Source organism: Silene latifolia, chromosome 11 (assembly GCF_048544455.1).
Source record: "Silene latifolia isolate original U9 population chromosome 11, ASM4854445v1, whole genome shotgun sequence".
Taxonomy (NCBI): domain Eukaryota; kingdom Viridiplantae; phylum Streptophyta; class Magnoliopsida; order Caryophyllales; family Caryophyllaceae; genus Silene; species Silene latifolia.
In genome coordinates this window covers 143,048,459-143,067,105 of record NC_133536.1, presented here as the reverse complement: position 1 = coordinate 143,067,105, position 18,647 = coordinate 143,048,459, and the positions used below count along the sequence as shown (strand labels likewise).

The 18,647-nt window shown below is 34.7% G+C and overlaps 1 protein-coding gene across 1 annotated transcript; it reads right to left on the bottom strand.

Moving 5' to 3' along the window:
- Positions 1-10,054: 10,054 nt before the first annotated feature.
- On the bottom strand, positions 10,055-12,473 carry LOC141611936 (uncharacterized). Its single transcript, XM_074430593.1, has one exon. It carries the CDS (start codon positions 11,723-11,725, stop codon positions 10,271-10,273), a length of 1,455 nt encoding a protein of 484 aa, XP_074286694.1. The 5' UTR covers positions 11,726-12,473; the 3' UTR covers positions 10,055-10,270.
- Between the last annotated feature and the right edge of the window lie 6,174 nt (positions 12,474-18,647).

Below are 18,647 nucleotides of genomic sequence, written 5' to 3'. Positions count from 1 at the left end.
AATAATATTTGCTTAACTCGAAAAATTAGCTCCATAACTCGAAAAATTGTAAAAACGATATGGGTTAACTCAAAATTACCCTTTTCAGCGGAATTATAATTAAGAAAATTTAGTTCGCTATACCCTGAACTTTTTATTGTGCTTGAAATTTGTGCTTGAAATAACCGAAGACTTAATCTCATATCAAACCTTATATTGTACCTGAAATTAATAGATTGCACAATTAATACTTTAGATAAACGATACTATAAAAATATGAGACAATATGATCATAAGACAATAAGCAAGCAATCACATTATAAGTAACAACAATAATACGCACAATCAAATCACAACAAAGTTCATCCTAAATCAAAGAAAATAAACAAAAAATAAAGAAGAATATGGCTGTTATAAAGTTGGATTCTTTTATACGTCTAACATAAGGGCTTTTATACATGTGTTGAAGACTTGAAGTTGTTGAAGCCATATAAAACTCATTTTATCATTCAGAGAATTAATTAATTTTATTACTTGATAGAAAGCCTAACAATGAAACTCTATCATGCTTAACTGCAAACATCTTTTTCACTCTAATACAAAGACCACTAATTATACATGATCTCAACTTAGCATTATTATTATACTAGTTTGAATGCCCGTGCGTTGCAACGGGGTAATTAACTTATTTATAATGCAAAAAAAAACGAAAAAAAAACATAAGGGTTTAATATTTACATTCTATGTCTAATGATTTGTTTACATATTATTAAAATATCTCTTTCAAAAAAAATAAAAGATTAATATATAAGTGGGTTAACTCTTATTTATAATCATATAATCATCCCACCTTATACTAATCTTTCGATGTGGGACAATTCTACTATTTATAAGTAATATATTCACCAAACTTGGATTATTTTTCTGATGTGGGACAATTCTACTATTTATACGTAGTATATCATCAAACCTGTATTGTTTTTCAATGTGGGACAAATAACATACTCAGAATTACACCATCGTTTTTGCACTTATTTCGACATTCAACCAGATCCCGAATACCGAATACGGTTAATTGTTACTCATTATATCTAATAGTTATATTTAAATTTAATAATATGATTAAGTACTCTCCTTTAATATTTGTCGTTGTTTTTCTTCATTTTTTTTATCATAATTGAGATACGGAAATTTCCCGTGGTACCCCTTAATTTTGTCAGATTTTCCATGTTACCCCTACTTTTAAGAAATTGCCTATAGTATCCTTGAAGTTCCATTTTTTTGCCCATGGTACCCCCTAATATAAAGGCTGTTAAATAGATGTTAAGTTTGATGGCGTGGCAATAAAATAACAATTAAAAAATAATACCCCCTTTATTGTTTTATTGGTAGGGATATCTCTCTCTTTTAAATGAAAATTTAATTAACTATATCATTATAATATTGAAAATTTCTCATGGTAACCTTGAACTTTTATAGATTACACATGGTACCCATAATTTTAAGTTTCTACAAATGGTACCCCTGTGTTCACCTTTTTCTTTCCCAGAATACCATTTGACAACTTCCGTCATAACGTCATTACTCCTATAACTTTTGACGCCTTTTTCTTTTGTTATCTATTACACAAACACTTCATCATCTAATTCTTAAATCCATATTTTATTTAATAAACTAACATTTAATACCTAAATAAAAAAACACAAATAGCATGGCATGCTCAATTACTCATCTAGTTACTCATAGGAATAACAGCGTTATGAAAAAAGTAAACACAAGGGTATTATATGTAAAAACTTAAAATTAGGGGTATTATGTGTAATCTAACAAAATTCGAGGGTACCATGAAAAATTTCCGTTATAATATTGACCATTTTATCGATCTTTCTCCCACCTAAAAAAATGTTACAACTTTAAAAATTTAACATTTAATTCAATATTATGTTTAAAGTCTCTTATATAATAGGGTTATTTAATAACAATAATCCATCCTAAGCTCCTCCTTCCCCATTTAATCCATCCTAATGATTATCCCATATTAATCTTATCTTTACTATCATTTAACTTATTTTACACCAGCCCCCATGTTGACTTGTTCTAACCGGTAAAGCTCACTAATTTGCAGATTTCTTCTATTTTTTACCCATACCTTCTTGTTTCATCTTTCATCTTTCATCTTTGCTTCTTTTTGCATCTTTCTGGTTCTTCCCTTCTTCTCTCGTCTTTTTGATAATTTTTTCCCCCTTGATTTATCTGATCTCCATTTTTTTGCATCTTTTTGGGTAAGCTTTAAGAAATTCAATGGTGGGTTCCTTTTTTTTCTTCTTTTACCCCAAATTTATGACCTTACTTTCATTTCTTCTTCATCCTTCTTCAATTACAATCCTCAATTAATCAATAAAACACATTAACCATTTACTCCCTCCCTTAACTCCTCAAGTCCTCTATAACCAACCACCGACATCCACACCAAAACCAAAACCAAAACCAACAAGCCGCGTCATTTTCTTAATTCTGACAACATTAGATCTCGAATTTCCACCCAGCGGCGGCGACGGCGTTCACCAATCTTCCTTTCATTATATGCGGCGGCGATTTCGAGGAGTTTGTGATGGTGGTGCGTGCGGAATTCCTTGCGCGTGAACTCCTGCTAACACGGCGGTTGTTCGGCGATTTTCGCAGCGGAGGAGGTGGCAGAGGGTTCTGGAGGCGCTGGTTTGAGTTTGACGGCGTAGGAGACGGGTGGGGGATGGTATTTTAGGGTTTTCGTCGGGAAAAAAGCGGCGAAGGAAGAGGTAAGGTGGTGGGCAACGGTGGAGGTGGGAGAGGGAGAGGGAGAGGACATGGCGACGGGTTAGTGCCACCATTGATGATGACATGGTTTGATCTGAAGGTCTATGGATCAATGGTAGTGTAAATGGTTGACCTGTGTAACATGAAGGGGTTTAATTATTTTGTATTTTAGTTTTTTTTTTAATTAAAGGATTAAAATGAAATGGGTGACCTGTGTAACAGGTTGCCCTTCCAGTGTATCAAAATAAGTTAAATGGTAGTAAAGATAAGATTAATATGGGATAATCAATAGGATGGATTAAATGGGAAAGGAGAGGCTTAGGATGGATTATTGTCATTAAATAACCCTATATAATAAGTATACTTTGAGAGATTCAATATATTTGGGGTGATGCCTAAGTTCTAAGGATAAATCATATTTATAATCATGGGATCACCCCACCTTATGATAATCTTATGATGTGGGACAATTCAACTATTTATACGTAGTATATATTTATCACACCTACATTATTTTTCAATGTGAGACGAATAACATATTTAAAAGTACACCATATTTTTTTAAACTAATTCGACATCCAACCCGATTTAATAATAAGCAAATACTATATTATCTATTAATATTCAATTATTCATACGTTTGTTTTTTATTTTTTTTTATCATAATTAAAATATGTGCAAATGATATGAACCTATACTCTAATGATAGAATTTTTTTAAACACAATTCTAATTATATTATTTAAACGTAGTATATTTACCACACCTACATTATTTTCACAAATTCTCATTGAAGACATGACATATCCGTCACAAGCTTGTGACGGATACCACTTTACCTCACAATATACCCACTTTTTCTCTCTCTGCAATACTATTCATGTGGTCCCCTTTCTCCACTAACCCATTTTGTTACCATTTTATCTCACAAAATATCCGCCACAAATGGTAACCCGTCACAAGGGAGACCAATTGCATTATTTTTCAATGTGGGACATATAAAATCTATAGGTAGAAAATATAATGATATAAATTTTTAAGAGCTCTCCAAGACAATACTTAAGAGACTCAAAAGATTTTGGGTTGATGCCTAAGTTCCAAGTATGCCTCCTATTTATAATTATAGAATCACCCACCTTATACTAATCTTTCGATGTGGGACAATTCTACTATTTATATGTAGTATGTTCACCACACCTACTTATTTTTCAATGTGGGACAAAACATACTAAAAAGTACACAATTTTTCATATTAAGAAGTACACATCTTTAATATGTGCAAATAATATGAAATTTATACTCTAATGATAGCATTTTTTACCACAAAGCTAATTATATTATTTTCATAATTTTTTTAACGATATTTTTTTTGACAAATGAAATGTAAAAGTTTGATATAAAAATTGGAAATATCACTTGAATATAATTTAGGAAATATACATATTATAATAATTAAAAGATTTTCCACTTTATTTTTTACATCAAAAATTATACTTTCCTAAATTTATTTTTGATGATGTGGACGCTCTCAGATCGCTCGAAAAAACTCTCTTTTATATATATATATATAGATAACTAAAGGAGGCTTTTTTTTCCTAATTATACTATTAGCATTAGAATTAGGAGATAATTAATTACTTACAATTTTTCTATTATAATTAGGAATATAATTTTCCTATTAGAAATGAGAATTAATTAATTATTTTATAATTTTCCTATTAGAAATAGGAAATAAATTAACAATTTATTAAAACTTTTTTTTCCTAATTATACTATTAGAATTAGGAGATAATAATTATTTATAATTTTTCTATTTTAATTAGGGATATAATTTTCCTATTAGAAATGAGAATTAATTAATTATTTTATAATTTTATTATTAGAAACAGGAAATAAATTAATTATCTACAATTTATTAATATTAAAAAATTACTCATTAGTATTTTTTCAATTTTTATTAAATTAGAAGGAAAAAAACCTTTGATATATTTATAATATCCAATTTTATAACAACTTTCGATTAAAAAAATGAGGTATTATGAGGCTAAAAGGCCCTAGGCCGAACTGGGTTGTGACAAATGTGCATGCATAATACGTACTACATGGAATTTACTCATGTAAAGAGTAAAATGAACGCTGAAATATGTCCTACGTCTTTTGTTATTGCTAATGTCATATTTAATTATACATAATACGAAGTTTATTTTTCAAATGTCATATGTATTTCTCCTACTAATTTTAAAGTTATTTCCCTCACAATACACTTCGACTTCTATTGATAATTTATTATATATTATTTACATTCATTTGTCATTATATAAAAGTATATTAATCAAAATTTAAATAAGATATTCACAAATTATTGATAAGTACAAAGGTTGATATCTATTTTTCAAGGAGTATTAAAAGATAAAGAAAGTTGCTGCTAATTTGCGAATCGAAATATCATATTATGACAAATGAGTAAATGTTTTTAAAAACTTTATTGTGCGATTGTTGTACAATTTAAAGTAAAAATGGTACCACGATAATAAAATAGATTTGAATGAGGCTTGAAGGTAAATTAGATACACTTATATAGAAATATGTATAAGGTTAAGATTAAATTCAAGCAACGATCAACATTAAAAAAAAAGTCATGAAAAACACATAAAAGGGTAAGAGTAGTGTTTCCCAAACATAGTAAAGACCGTCTCTTTCAAGCTTTTTTTCTGACAAATTTACATGCATAAAAAACGGTACTATTCAATTATATGGAGCAAACTAATTATTGTTGATGCTATATATATATATATATATATATATATATATATATATATATATATATATATATATATATATATATTGTGTAAATTGAGCACATCATCACTATAATTTAGGGAGAGATACGAATTGGAGAAGGGTGAGACATATTCGTTATGCATAATACGATGCTTTAACCACCTTTAGGCAAAAATATAAAAATAAATGAAAAAATTTAAACCTAAAAGGGGGTCACGTACTTGCCAACTCTTCTATAGTTCTATACCGCATTAATATTCTCATGAAGTTTATGACATTTATTTCATATTAATAAATAAAATTATTATACTGCTTCGTACAATTTGTGATTTATAACGTTTAGCTAACTTATTTGAACTTGCTTAAATTTATATATTTTAAGTGAAGAATATTAATTATAAATATGATAAAGATAAAGTTTGATCTTTAATTTCCTCGGAGATAAAAAAACTCAATTTTTATTTTCTTACAATATACTAATTAAAGGTCATAATGTAAAACAGGAAATTACACCACAATCTACTATTTCAATATGTCGATGATCAACACTCAAAATAGCACATTTGTTATTTAAATAGTGTAAAAACTCTTAAAATGCTAAAAAAAATGTTCATTCTATCGTTATCAAACAAAACCTAAGTTTCTGCATTTTTTTGTCATGTTCAACTTAATCTTTACGGGATGTAAAAATGATGAAGTTCGGAAAGTAGCGGTTAGTTTTCTGTTAGTTAGATGGACTTTTCAAGAGAGAGATGAAAGCTTTGCATTTTAGACCGTTTTATGTGTGAACCGAAGGGATTAAGTAGTGGGCTAAAGGTTATTTCGAGTGGGAATGAGGTTGATTGCGACGAGTTGGTTGACTAAAGTTTTTCCTTACTATATCTAGAAAGGGGATAATAATTATGAAATAATAAAATTTGAAGAAAAAAGGACAATAAAAATGAGATGGAGGTAGTAAGATTTATTTATGCAAAATGACATAAATAGCAAAGTTCGTGTATATATATAATATTCAAACTTATTCAGTTTACAAACATAGTACCCAAACACTTTGTTTGAGTATCTGGAATGGAGGTAGGGGAGAGGACGAGAAAAAGACTAGGAAGGAAAGGGAGAGAGATAAGAGGGAAGATTGCTTCTTAAACTTTTCTTTGTTGAAGGAGAAATAAATTTTCGATAAGGGAGACGGGGATCATATCATTTGGAGTAAAGATTGGTGTTTCATGGAGGCGAATGTGATTTATGACTTCTTAGATGTAAAACGTGGCAGAATGGTAGTGATAGTGATAGTGGATTGGAGGTTGTTTCAAGTAGTAAGAACTAATCTAATCACATTGGCTGATGTTTTATTTCGCGGTTAAATTAGTGGGGCTCGAGGGAGGGTGCATTTGTAGAGGGTGATGAGTTTAACGAGGATAGTGATAATAAATAAGGTTATTTATCAGCAAAATATTGTTTGTGTTAAAATATATAGGTAACATGAATAATAACAAGAAACCTCAAAAGATCATACTGATAAACTTAATCTTGACCCCATCAATCCAAATTAAAGTAAAATCTTAATTCTAACAACATTGTCGAGAGCAAGGGTTAGTTTCCATTAGATTGTGATTTTTCTAGAAGTAGGGGTTTAGTTTCTCACTTGGTAGGATAAATTTGAGAGAAGTTTTGAAGACAATGATCGATCTTTCAAGGGATGAGATTGTTTTAGATCATATGTGTGAATACGGAAGAAAAATAGGGGTCTGCGTGAAGGATTTGTTTCAAATGAGAAGATGGGGGGCAAGACTATTGTTATAGGGGGGTGTCATAAGCAGCCCTAGCCATGTAGTATTGCGTTGGAATTTGGTTCATTTTCAAAGGTACGTCTATAGTTTGACCGGGAGATATAACATTTAACTACCCGTAAATGTTTTTACGTAACTACCATTTGACCAAACAATGAATAAATTATGGTTGTTATTCTAAAGAAGGAGATTTGTTGCATCATTGAGTTGATTATGCAAAGTAGATATTATTATTTTACTTGGCCAATTGAAAAACAAACAGGTATTAAAAACAAAATCTAAAAACTCTCAGTCCCAAGTATCATATATATAAACTTCATATTGGTTTTATTCTCCTAAAAAAATAACATTGTCGAGAGCAAGGGTTAGTTTCCATTATATGGTGGATTTTTCTAGAAGTAGGGGTTTAGTTTTTACTTGGTTGGATAAATTTGAGATAAGTTTCGGAGACAATGATCGATATTTCAAGGGATGAGATTGTTTTAGATCATGTGTGTGAATAGGGAAGAAAAATAGGGGCCTGCGTGAAAGATTTTGTTTCGAATGAGAAGATGGGGGCCAAGACAGGGGGGGGGGGGGGGGAATAAGCAGCCCTAGCCGTGTAGTATTGCGTCAGAATTTGGTTCACATTCAAACGTACTTCTATAGTTTGACCGGTAGATGTAACATTCTAACTACCTCTAAATGTTTTTACATAATTACAATTTGATCCAGCAATGATTAAATTATGGTGTTGTTATTCGAAAGAAGAAGATTTGTTGCATCATTGAGTTGATTATGCAGAGTAAATATTGTTGTTTTCCTTGACCAATTGAAAAACAAACGGGTATTAATGAACAAATTCTAAAAACTATCAGTCCAAGTATCATATATATAAACTTCATAATTGGGTTTATTTTCTTAAAAAAAGTATTTTATTAATCAAACACTCTTTTATTCTTATGTCAATATTATGTTAACGGGAATTATTTGTTGGTCATGCGACATACATAAAATCTTAGACATGAACGATGTACTATATGTCTATATTCCATTTTATTGTGAAATTTATCACACATTATTTTAATATCCGTGCAACGCACGGGCAAGAAAACTAGTATATTATTATATTATTGATTGATTATTGATTATTTAATAGCTCCTAGAATTTTATAAAGGGTGGATTCTCTATAATCGCTCGAAAAAAGCTTCCTTTAATAATATAGATAGATATTGATTGATTGATTGATTGATTGATTCCTATTAGTTATTGTTGTCGTTGTCATCATTGTTGTGGGTTGTACGTTTCCAGTTACGACTCCATTATTTGCACGAATTGGGATAGAAGTACATGATCTCTAACTTGGTATCAATATACTCCCGCTCATTATCATGAAGCTTAGCGTAACATCTATCGACATCGCTATACTTCACTAAAGCATGATTATGTACTTCGACGAGACCCATATAAAGTAGTCATTCCGAAGGCTCAACTTCATCAACTTTCATCTTGAATTGACAATTACACCACCCGATGTGTTATCCCTCATTAATGTGTCTGCATCCTTATTCACGAGTGCTCTCCCACCTCTAGACATACAAAATAATCCTGGCCGAATGAGACGTGCTACGACCCCATTTCTCGTTACTCCATCTTTTCAAACCAAAATCGAGTGTAAGTGGAATGTGCAATGCCCAATTATGTGCTGCTTTACTTGAAATGAATCTTTTGTCGACACCGTTGTCCTCGAGATCTCGACGTAAAACTACACGAAGTTCTTAGCGTAAACATATTACGCTAATTATTTGTTTCTTAAAAATAAATTATTGGACATGAATAATACACGTCCCACCCTAGGCTTGGACGTGTATTTATGTCTGGACCAACAGACCTTAGTTCAGAAGTGAATGATACACGTCTTTCCTTTCTTCCGTAATTTAGTTCGAAACAAAGTAATTTAAAGTCCGAAAGCATACCTCTCCATCAACGTTACTAGCTTGATCGTTGTTTACGTCGTCGTTTACATCCTAGTGCTCGAAACGAAACGATTGGTTTATTACGTTAACTGGTGGTTATGATTTATTTTATTATCGAAGAAACCTTTTTTTTTTTTTGAAATTATATTAAAGTGCGTGAAGAAAGAGGATAGAGAGAAGCTAAATGAAAATCTACGAACTGGGGAAAGATAATGGAATTGAAAACAAATGATAGAGGTGTAGGCCTTTGCAATGACGTCACCAAAAGCAGTAGGATTGGTGCGTTAGTAGTTACTGTGTTAAAAGGGCTATGTAAAGAGCGACAACGTAACACGTCTGGACGCGCTTTAGACACTTACCAATTACCACTCCCGTACGTAGACAAGCCCACCACTACTGATTTCATTTTGCTCAAACTGAATGCCATACACATCACATTCCGCAGTACACACGACATGACCACGTTTTTGCTCATAACATGGCCACATCCAAGGAAGGAGTAGGACCATACTTAAAGGTGAAGCCGTGCTTAGATGTTTACTGTTCATGGACTATGCTAGATATTTTGAAATATAGAGTTCACGAGATGGAAAATTAAATATCTGCTCTCTGTAGTCTGGAACATAGAAAGATTTGGTGGAATTCTTGCTTGCTCCCTTCACATCCCCTCTCCATCTCCTTCCCTTGATTCTCCTTTAGTATCCGATTGTACCCGACAGCCCCCTAGTAGATGACGAAAAACAATATGTACACGATGTATTACACAGTTCTGAAGAAGATTGTTCATTTACTAACGGAAAAGTAAACATCAGGGGAAACGCAGAGAGTAATGTAATAGCCTCCATTGCATTTTCCCTTTTATGAGTACAGTTAGTAATCAATTGCGGAGTATGTGATAAATCTGGTTGTACAAACATTCATAAATTTCTTACGCTAAATATTTCCTTCATGTCAAAATAGAGCACTACTTAAAGTTCAAACCCAAGGTGATGGCCGCAGACAAACAAGAACTTCATGCTCCTCCGGTATAACATGTTGTTTTGGGACCATTATCTCGAGCATCGTTCCTGTCTCATCGCAATATGCTTCAAGTTTGGCATCCTCAGGAATTCTCGTAGGCAACGGAATTTCTCTGATGAACTCTCCAGAAGGGCAGTGCTCCGGCGTTGGATCAGTGAGTTTAAATGTTCTGCCTTGTCTTTTAATCAGAGGTGAACCAGCTGTACTCACACAAGCTACCTTCACTATTCCATGTGATGGGTTATTCTTCCAAGTTACTCTCACCTTCTGCATATCACAGAAGGGAAGGCTAACAATTATCAGGAAACCTTTGTCATCCTCGTATATGTTTTTTGCGGCAGTCACTGGGCCAAAGTTATTCTTCATCACTCCGGTAAATTCACGTGACCATAGTGGCTCAACCAAATGAGACTCAATATCAAAGTTACCATCAGAGTGTGAATTCATTTGTAGAAACTCATTATCAATAGCTCCATTTGAGTAAAAATCGATCCTTGGTTTCTTGCAGTTTACCACTTTCAGTGCCTGAGACGCAAATTTCAGACTTGTATCAGGACCCGCCTTTCTAGCATTACCCTTCACTGAAAGTGCAGGGCGCTCGAGCTCGATTTCAATGGGGGGTAGATTCCTCCAAGACCCAAAATCACTTGCTTCCTCAGGTACTAAAAAGGTGACATCCCGCCCAGTTAACTCCATCCACCTCTTCCTCTCAGATTCATCCAACCCATTAACCTCAGGTGATTTGACTAGTTCAATCCCATGAACACACTGAGGATTAGACAAACCCCGATAGTGTTTCCTCTGCATTTTATGCGATCTAACAAAGCCCCTGTCGACACTAAAAGGGAAGAGTCGCTCCCCTTGCCTAGAATGCCCATTCATGAAACTTCTCAACTGCATTTTCCCCAACGCATTCTCAGGTCTCTCCTTAAACACCCACATGTAGATATTCTCCATGTCATGTTGCACCAAGAACGCATCGAGCCTCAAATCAGACTTATCAAAACCCGTCCAACCACTACTATCCCTCGTGATCTTACACTTGCTACACTCTTTTATCACTGGTTTGAAGTAGTAATTAAAGAAAAACCAAGCACCCCATATAGTATCGACACGCTTAGTGCACTTACGACCACCACCTACTTTAGGGACGGTGACGATAGCCTCAGCCTCACAGACATAAGGCCCTATACCAACATCCAAGATCTCACAGCTATCACTCCAAAATTGGGGTGGCACACTGAGTTCTACAGACAAAGGGAGGTTAATATCAGGCGGACCGACCTGAAGGACCGGCCTGGTGGCATCGCGGTCCGACTCATCATGGGAAGATGAGCCTGAATCCATGGATAAGACAGTTGAAGGATGGTAATTCTCAATTGACAAGGTTGAGAATAATGTTTCAACCATTATTAAATGAGCTTAGACAATTGTTTCTTTCTATATAAAACCTAAATCAAGGGTTTCAATGTTAAGAACCGCCGCCGCGACGAGAACAAATCAAAATCATTATCAACATCATATTATCAATCAAATCATTCAAACCAAAACCCAGAAATCTTATCTTAGGACGAAATAAAGGGTCAGAAAAGTAAAACCCATCGTTTATAATTGGAAAAAAGGAACAAAAAGTGATGCATTTGACATATGAAGGTGGATGTATAATACTTCATAAAAGAAGGATCAATTGAAGACATGAACAAACCAAAGGATCTCATCAAGATTCGGATACGAATATCGATTTAAAGTGAGTAAATCCATATAAATAACAACAAAAAAAAAAAAAAAAGAGATTCAAGGATTTTACCCAATAAGATATTCCTTGAAGCAACAATAAAGGGTGTTACATTGAGCAGAAATCAACATATTTTTGGGAGCGGTACAATAAAAAGTGTTGAAATGTGAATGAAAATGGTTGGATCAAATGAAGAAGAAAAATATAAGGGTGTATGAATGATTAGGGTATCTCAAAAAGAGATTGGTATAGGTTATACTATTATGCAAAAGCCCAAGAGAAATTATATTATAAAAATAAAAAAGAGAAGAAATGAAAAATGTGGAAAAAGATTTGTCATGTGTAGGGGAACTATAAACAGCCTACACCAGTTCAGCCTGATGCACAGTGGGGGAAGATATCACATCTGTGAAGGCAACAGCTGCATTTTTTACATATCGTGCTCCACTTGATTAAAAACACTATTTTAACAATCCCAAATTCATTTGTGACGGCGGGACGGATACCGTTTCCTCTCACAAAATGCCCACGAGAGGTGAGTGGGGAAACACATAGGGGTGTCCCACCTTGTCCCCTCTCCCTTTTTGTGATAGGTTACAAGCTTGACTAGCTTTTTAACAATACTTAGGTGTGTTTGGTTTAACAAGTCAGAATGAAATAAAATGGAGTCTGATAGTATGGGAGCTTAGGGTTCTAAATCCATACATGTTTAATGTTCTTCGGTTCACTATAAATTAAGGAAAGTGATAGGGCGACACCGGGTGTTACCGAAACTCGGTAACACCCTAATAAAATAATATATAAAATAAAAAATAAAAAGTTCACTTTTATATATTAATCAGTTATATAAAGGTTAAAAACGGAAGTTTCTGATAAAAGTTACCTGTTACTGCCATTTTCCCCTCTATTTTCCGATTTGAAGTATCAATAATCAATCATACAAACCTACTTTTAATCAAAATATTTTGCTTAGGTTTCTGTCATAATAATTACTTTGTAAAAAAAAAAAAGAAATCAACGAACCCAGAAATATTTTCAATTACACAAAGAATGTGACACTGTGGTGAGACTGAATTCTTTGCAAAATGAACAATTGGAGCAAATCTAAATGTTTAACCTAAAAACTTTGAATGCAACTCTTACCATGAGACATAGGACGTTGTATTTTTGATTTCTCACCTATCAATGCGAGAAGCCGAGAATGCGACCCTTGCAATTTTGCAAATTAGGTGTTTAATTATCTTGCAAGTGCATCGATCGATATGTATGGGCTACCGGTGAATGGAGATCGTGAATTGTGTCCGATTAACGCCGGTGTTTTTAGCGAATTTCATCTTAAAATCAAGTTAAATTTCCATTTCTACCCTTTCAAATGAATCTATTTTTAAAAGTGGGAAAATTGAAAAGATGGCTAAATTTTACCGAAATACCCTCGGTGTTACTGATTTTGAGTAACACCGGGTGTCGCTATCTCATTTTCCATAAATTAATGACAAGAGGGAATGTAGTTTGATTCCAAGGGATTAAAAAAGTAGCACCAAAACGAACACAGATACGTGATACAGTATCCCATAAAAAATACGATATGAGACACGTTATTTAAATTTAATAAATATACTCCACGGGTTATGAGCAACATGATGAGAGAGAAAGTTAGAGAGGGAAAATTCTCTGATTTTTAGGTATCACTTTTCGCAGCAATGGCTCGGAAAAAAGCAACGTCTCATCCTGCTGTAATGGCTAACAATACTAAATCAAATAAAAATAATAATACTTCATCATCTAATAATAATAATAGTAATACTTCAAATATTAATCAATTACAACAAAATAATTCTAGTAACAATAATATAGTTGATTCCTCAATTCAGGTTGAAACCCTAGATACTGAAATTGAGCAAGTTAGGCAAGAGGTTGAGGAGATGATACAAGCAGAAGTGGAGAAGGTTCTAATGGAAGGGCTTGTCCTCTCGGATAATCCTGATGATTGGGTTGAAGTTTCTAATGGGAAGAAGAAATCCACACCTCGGCTGGAACCAATTGTTGAAGATGTTGATGAGGAAGGTGAGGCTCAACCTAACATCTTAAAGTTGACAATGGAAGATGTCCAGGAGGAAATTGCATATTGCATATTGGAAATTGGCAATTTATGGCTATGTGATGGGGGCAAATCCACCACGAGAAGTTTTGGAAGGTTTTCTGAGAAGAATCTGGGCACCATATGATATATCCAAGATTTCATTCCTTCCTAACGGACTATTTGTGGTAAGATTTGCCAAGGCTGAGCATCATAAATTAGTCCTTGCTAATGGTATGTTCTTATTTGATGGCAAGCCAATTGTGATTAAACCTTGGGACCCTGCTACTCGAATTTCTAAGATTTCTGTTATGAAGGTTCCTATATGGGTCAAATTGGTAGGTCTGGACCTTAACTTCTGGGGGACAAAATGTTTAGAGAAGTTATCTGGATTAATTGGGCGTTTTATTCGTATTGATGATTCTACTCTAGATAAGACTCTCTTAGGTTTTGCTAGAACTATGGTTGAGGTTGAGATTGACCAGCACTTTCCAACCACAATTAGGTTTGAAGATGAGATGGGAGTGGAAGTTACGAAGACCTATTGAGTATGATGGTTACCCATTACCCGTCAACAGTGCAAAGGAATTGGCCACCCCACTAATGCTTGTAGGAAGAAAATAGTTAGGGCTGGGAGACCCAGTCAGCAACCACAGAGACAGGTCTGGAGGCCTAAAGTGAATGCAACACAGACTGCCCTGGATCCTAAGGAATTCCCTCCCCTATCTAAAGAGGTTGGTATTCTTCCTGGTCCAGCTCAGAGGACTACTCCTGGACCTTCTGTTATGGCTACGCCAACTGTTACTCCAGTACCAGCAAACGTTCAGAGTTCTAATCTTACCCCTGCTAGACTAATAACCAGGATAACTCGTCATGAGTCTAGAGTGGCAAAGGGAACTGAGGGTAACTTTACAACGAATTTTAATGCTCAATTGGCAGGAGCTACTGATGATGTTGAAATGGTTGATAAAGGAGGGGGGGGGGGGGGGAGTAGCCTCTTCTTCTCATGTTTAAATTTGGAGTATGGAATATAAGGGGCCTGAATAGTGTGCTTAAACAAAAAGATATTAAATGGTTTCTTCATCAACATGATGTAGATCTTTTTGGGCTCCTAGAGACCAGGGTAAAACCTGGGTCTCTGAATAGAGTAGTTAACCAGATGTGTCATAATTGGAGTTTTGCTACTAATACTAATGTACATTCAGGAGGTAGAATATGGGTTCTGTGGAAATCTAATATATTAGAGGTGGATGTAATGGAATATGATGCTCAATATATTCACCTTCATGTTAAGGTTAAACTTATCGGCCGAGGTTTCTTTGTTACTTATGTCTATGGCTTCAACAAAATTGAAGAGAGAATTCCCCTTTGGCAAGCTATGATGAGGCTGTATGGTGGTGGACCTTGGGTGGTATTAGGAGATTTTAATAATGTGTTGTATTCTAATGAGAGATTGGGTAAAATTGTTAAGGATGATGAGATGTTGCCCTTCCAATCTACTATGAATTGCTGTGATTTGCAAGATATGAAGTCTACAGGTGCTTTTTTCACTTGGAACAACAAACAATCTAGTGCTACTAGGGTGTTTAGTCGTATTGATAGAGTTCTTGTTAATAGTGACTGGATTGCTCAATGGCCTGATTGGAGTGCACATTTTTATCCTGAAGGTACCTTTGATCACTGTCCTTGCATTGTTTCCTATGGTATGAGTGGTGGAAATGGACATAAGAAGCCTTTCAAATTTTTTAATATGTGGACTAAAGTCCCTGAATTCCATAGCATTGTGGAAAAAGGCTGGGGAGTACATGTTAGTGGGACTGCTATGTTCAAAGTTGTTACTAAACTTAAAAAGCTGAAGCCTTTACTGAAGAATCTTAATAGAGACATGTTTTCTGATATAGAAAGAAATGCTGATGTAGCCTATCATCTGCTACTTGATCATCAGCTCCAACTTCAGAAGGATCCTAGTAACAAGGGTCTCATGGATATGGAAAAGCAGCTTAGGGAATCTTAATATTTCCTGGCTAATGCTAGAGATGACTTCCTTAAACAAAAATCTAAGTGTGCCTGGGCAAAGGATGGGGATTCTAATTATGGTCTATTTCATCAGGCTATTAGAAAGAGGCAGGTCCAAAATAAAATACTTTCCATTGAGAATAGTATGGGTCAGGAATGTAAGGAACCTACTGAGGTCTTGCAGGCATTTGTAGATTATTACTCTGATCTCCTAGGCACCAATGCTCCTACAAGTGATTTCTATAAGCAGGTGGTGAGGCAAGGGAATTTAGTGGACTCTAATGATTGGGAGGATATGTGCAGGGTTCCCAGTGAGCTTGAAATCAAACAAGCGTTGTTTTCTATTCCTGATGATAAAAGTCCAGGTCCTGATGGTTTCACAAGTTTTTTTTTAAGACTGGATGGGAGATTGTTAAGGGAGATATATGTATAGCTGTGCAGGATTTTTTTCTTCATGGTAAACTGCTGAAGCAAATCAACTGTACCAATCTGGTTCTACTTCCTAAGGTTGAGAGTCCTAAATCAATTAGAGAGTTCAGGCCAATTGCATGCTGTAATACCATCTATAAGGTTATATCCAAAGTTATATGCACTAGATTAAGTGGGAGCCTTACAAGCATTATTAATCCAGCTCAATGTGCCTTTATAAAAGGAAGAAGTATTTTGGGAAACATTATCATCAGTCAAGACTTAGTGAGATTGTATGCTAGGAAGAGTACCTCAGCTACATGCTTGATGAAAGTTGATTTGCGGAAAGCTTATGATTCAATTGAATGGATCTTTGTTCAACAAATGCTTGAAGCTCTTAATTATCCTCCTAAGTTGGTTAACTTGATTATGCAATGTGTGAGTACTCCTAGCTATTCCATTGTTCTGAATGGTCAGGTTCATGGGTTCTTCAAAGGTTGAAGAGGTTTGAGACAAGGGGATCTTATGTCTCCTCTTCTCTTCACCATCTGTATGGAGTATCTAAGCAGACTTCTTGCTTTGGCTGGTAGGATGCCTAGTTTTAAATACCATCCCTTGTGTAAGAACCTCAAATTGACCCATCTTATGTTTGCTGACGACTTACTCATGTTCTGTAAAGGTGATCTCAAATCTGTGTTCACTGTTATGGACATGTTTAAGAGGTTCTCAAATGCTTCTGGATTAGCTATCAACTCTGATAAGTCTGAATTTTACTGCAATGGCATTAAAGCTGATACTGTGCTGAAGCTTCTCCATGGCACTGGGTTTAAGAAAGGGGTGCTTCCATTCAAATATTTGGGCGTTCAAATTTCTCATAAGAGACTTACTAAGGTTGACTGCAATATTTTGGTTGATAGAATGATTAAGAGGATCAGAGGGTAGAATAGCAGGAAAATTTCATACTCAGGCAGATTGACTTTGGTTAAATCTGTCCTTTCCACCATTCATAATCACTGGTCTCAGATCTTTGTCCTTCCTGTGGGTGTCATGGACAGAATACAGGCCTTGTGTAGGACGTTTCTTTGGTAAGGTGAGGACAAATACTCTAAAGCTCCCTTAGTGGCATGGAACATTCTTTGTAAAGGTAAAAGGAATGGGGGTTTGGGCATAATAGACAGTAAAATGTGGAATGTAGCTGCCATTGGGAAGTTGGTCTGGTGGATTGCAAGCAAATCAGATCATCTCTGGATCAAATGGATTGATAACATTTATCTTAAAGGCACTCCCTGGATGACTTATACACCTACTGATTATAGTTCCTGGGCTTGGCGCAAGATTTGTGAAGTGAAAGAAACACTTAAAAATGGATACATTAATGGCAAATGGCGTGGCAGTTATCATCTTTATACCATTGTTGATGGGTATAAATGGCTAATGCAGGAACCTGATCAAAAAGTTCCTTGGTATAATCTGGTATAGAATAGGTACAATGTCCCAAAATGCAGCTTCATTATCTGGCTCATACAACATCAAAGGCTACTAACTTTGGATAGACTCCACAAGATGGGGATAGTTGATAATACTGAGTGCTTTCTTTGTGGTGTGGAAATGGAGACTCATGCCCATTTATTTCAGGATTGTATTTTTGCAAGGCAGTGCTTTCACAAAGTAGCTCACTGGTTAGGTATCCCTGTTACTGCCCTACAAGATTGGAAGAAGCTCATCTGTTTGAAATGTCCATCTATGTTCAGAAGACAAATTGCTATGGCAGCTATGGTGAGCACGTCTTATTATATCTGGCATAATAGGAATATTTGTAGATTGGAGGGGTATGTCATGCATCCTGGCAAGATAGCTCAAATGGTCCAAACTGAATGCAAACAGCGTGTGATTGGTGTTCATCAGGGTCCTCCGAAGGCTGATGATATGTCCTGGTGTACAAAGATAGGTTTTCTATAATGATTTTAATTGTTCTTTACTTTATATTATAGGAGCCGAGTTGATTAGTTGGAAGTGGGGAAACTGTTGTAAATTGAATATTTTTTGAGCTTAATATTACTACTTACATTCCACCAAAAAATAAATATACTCCCTTT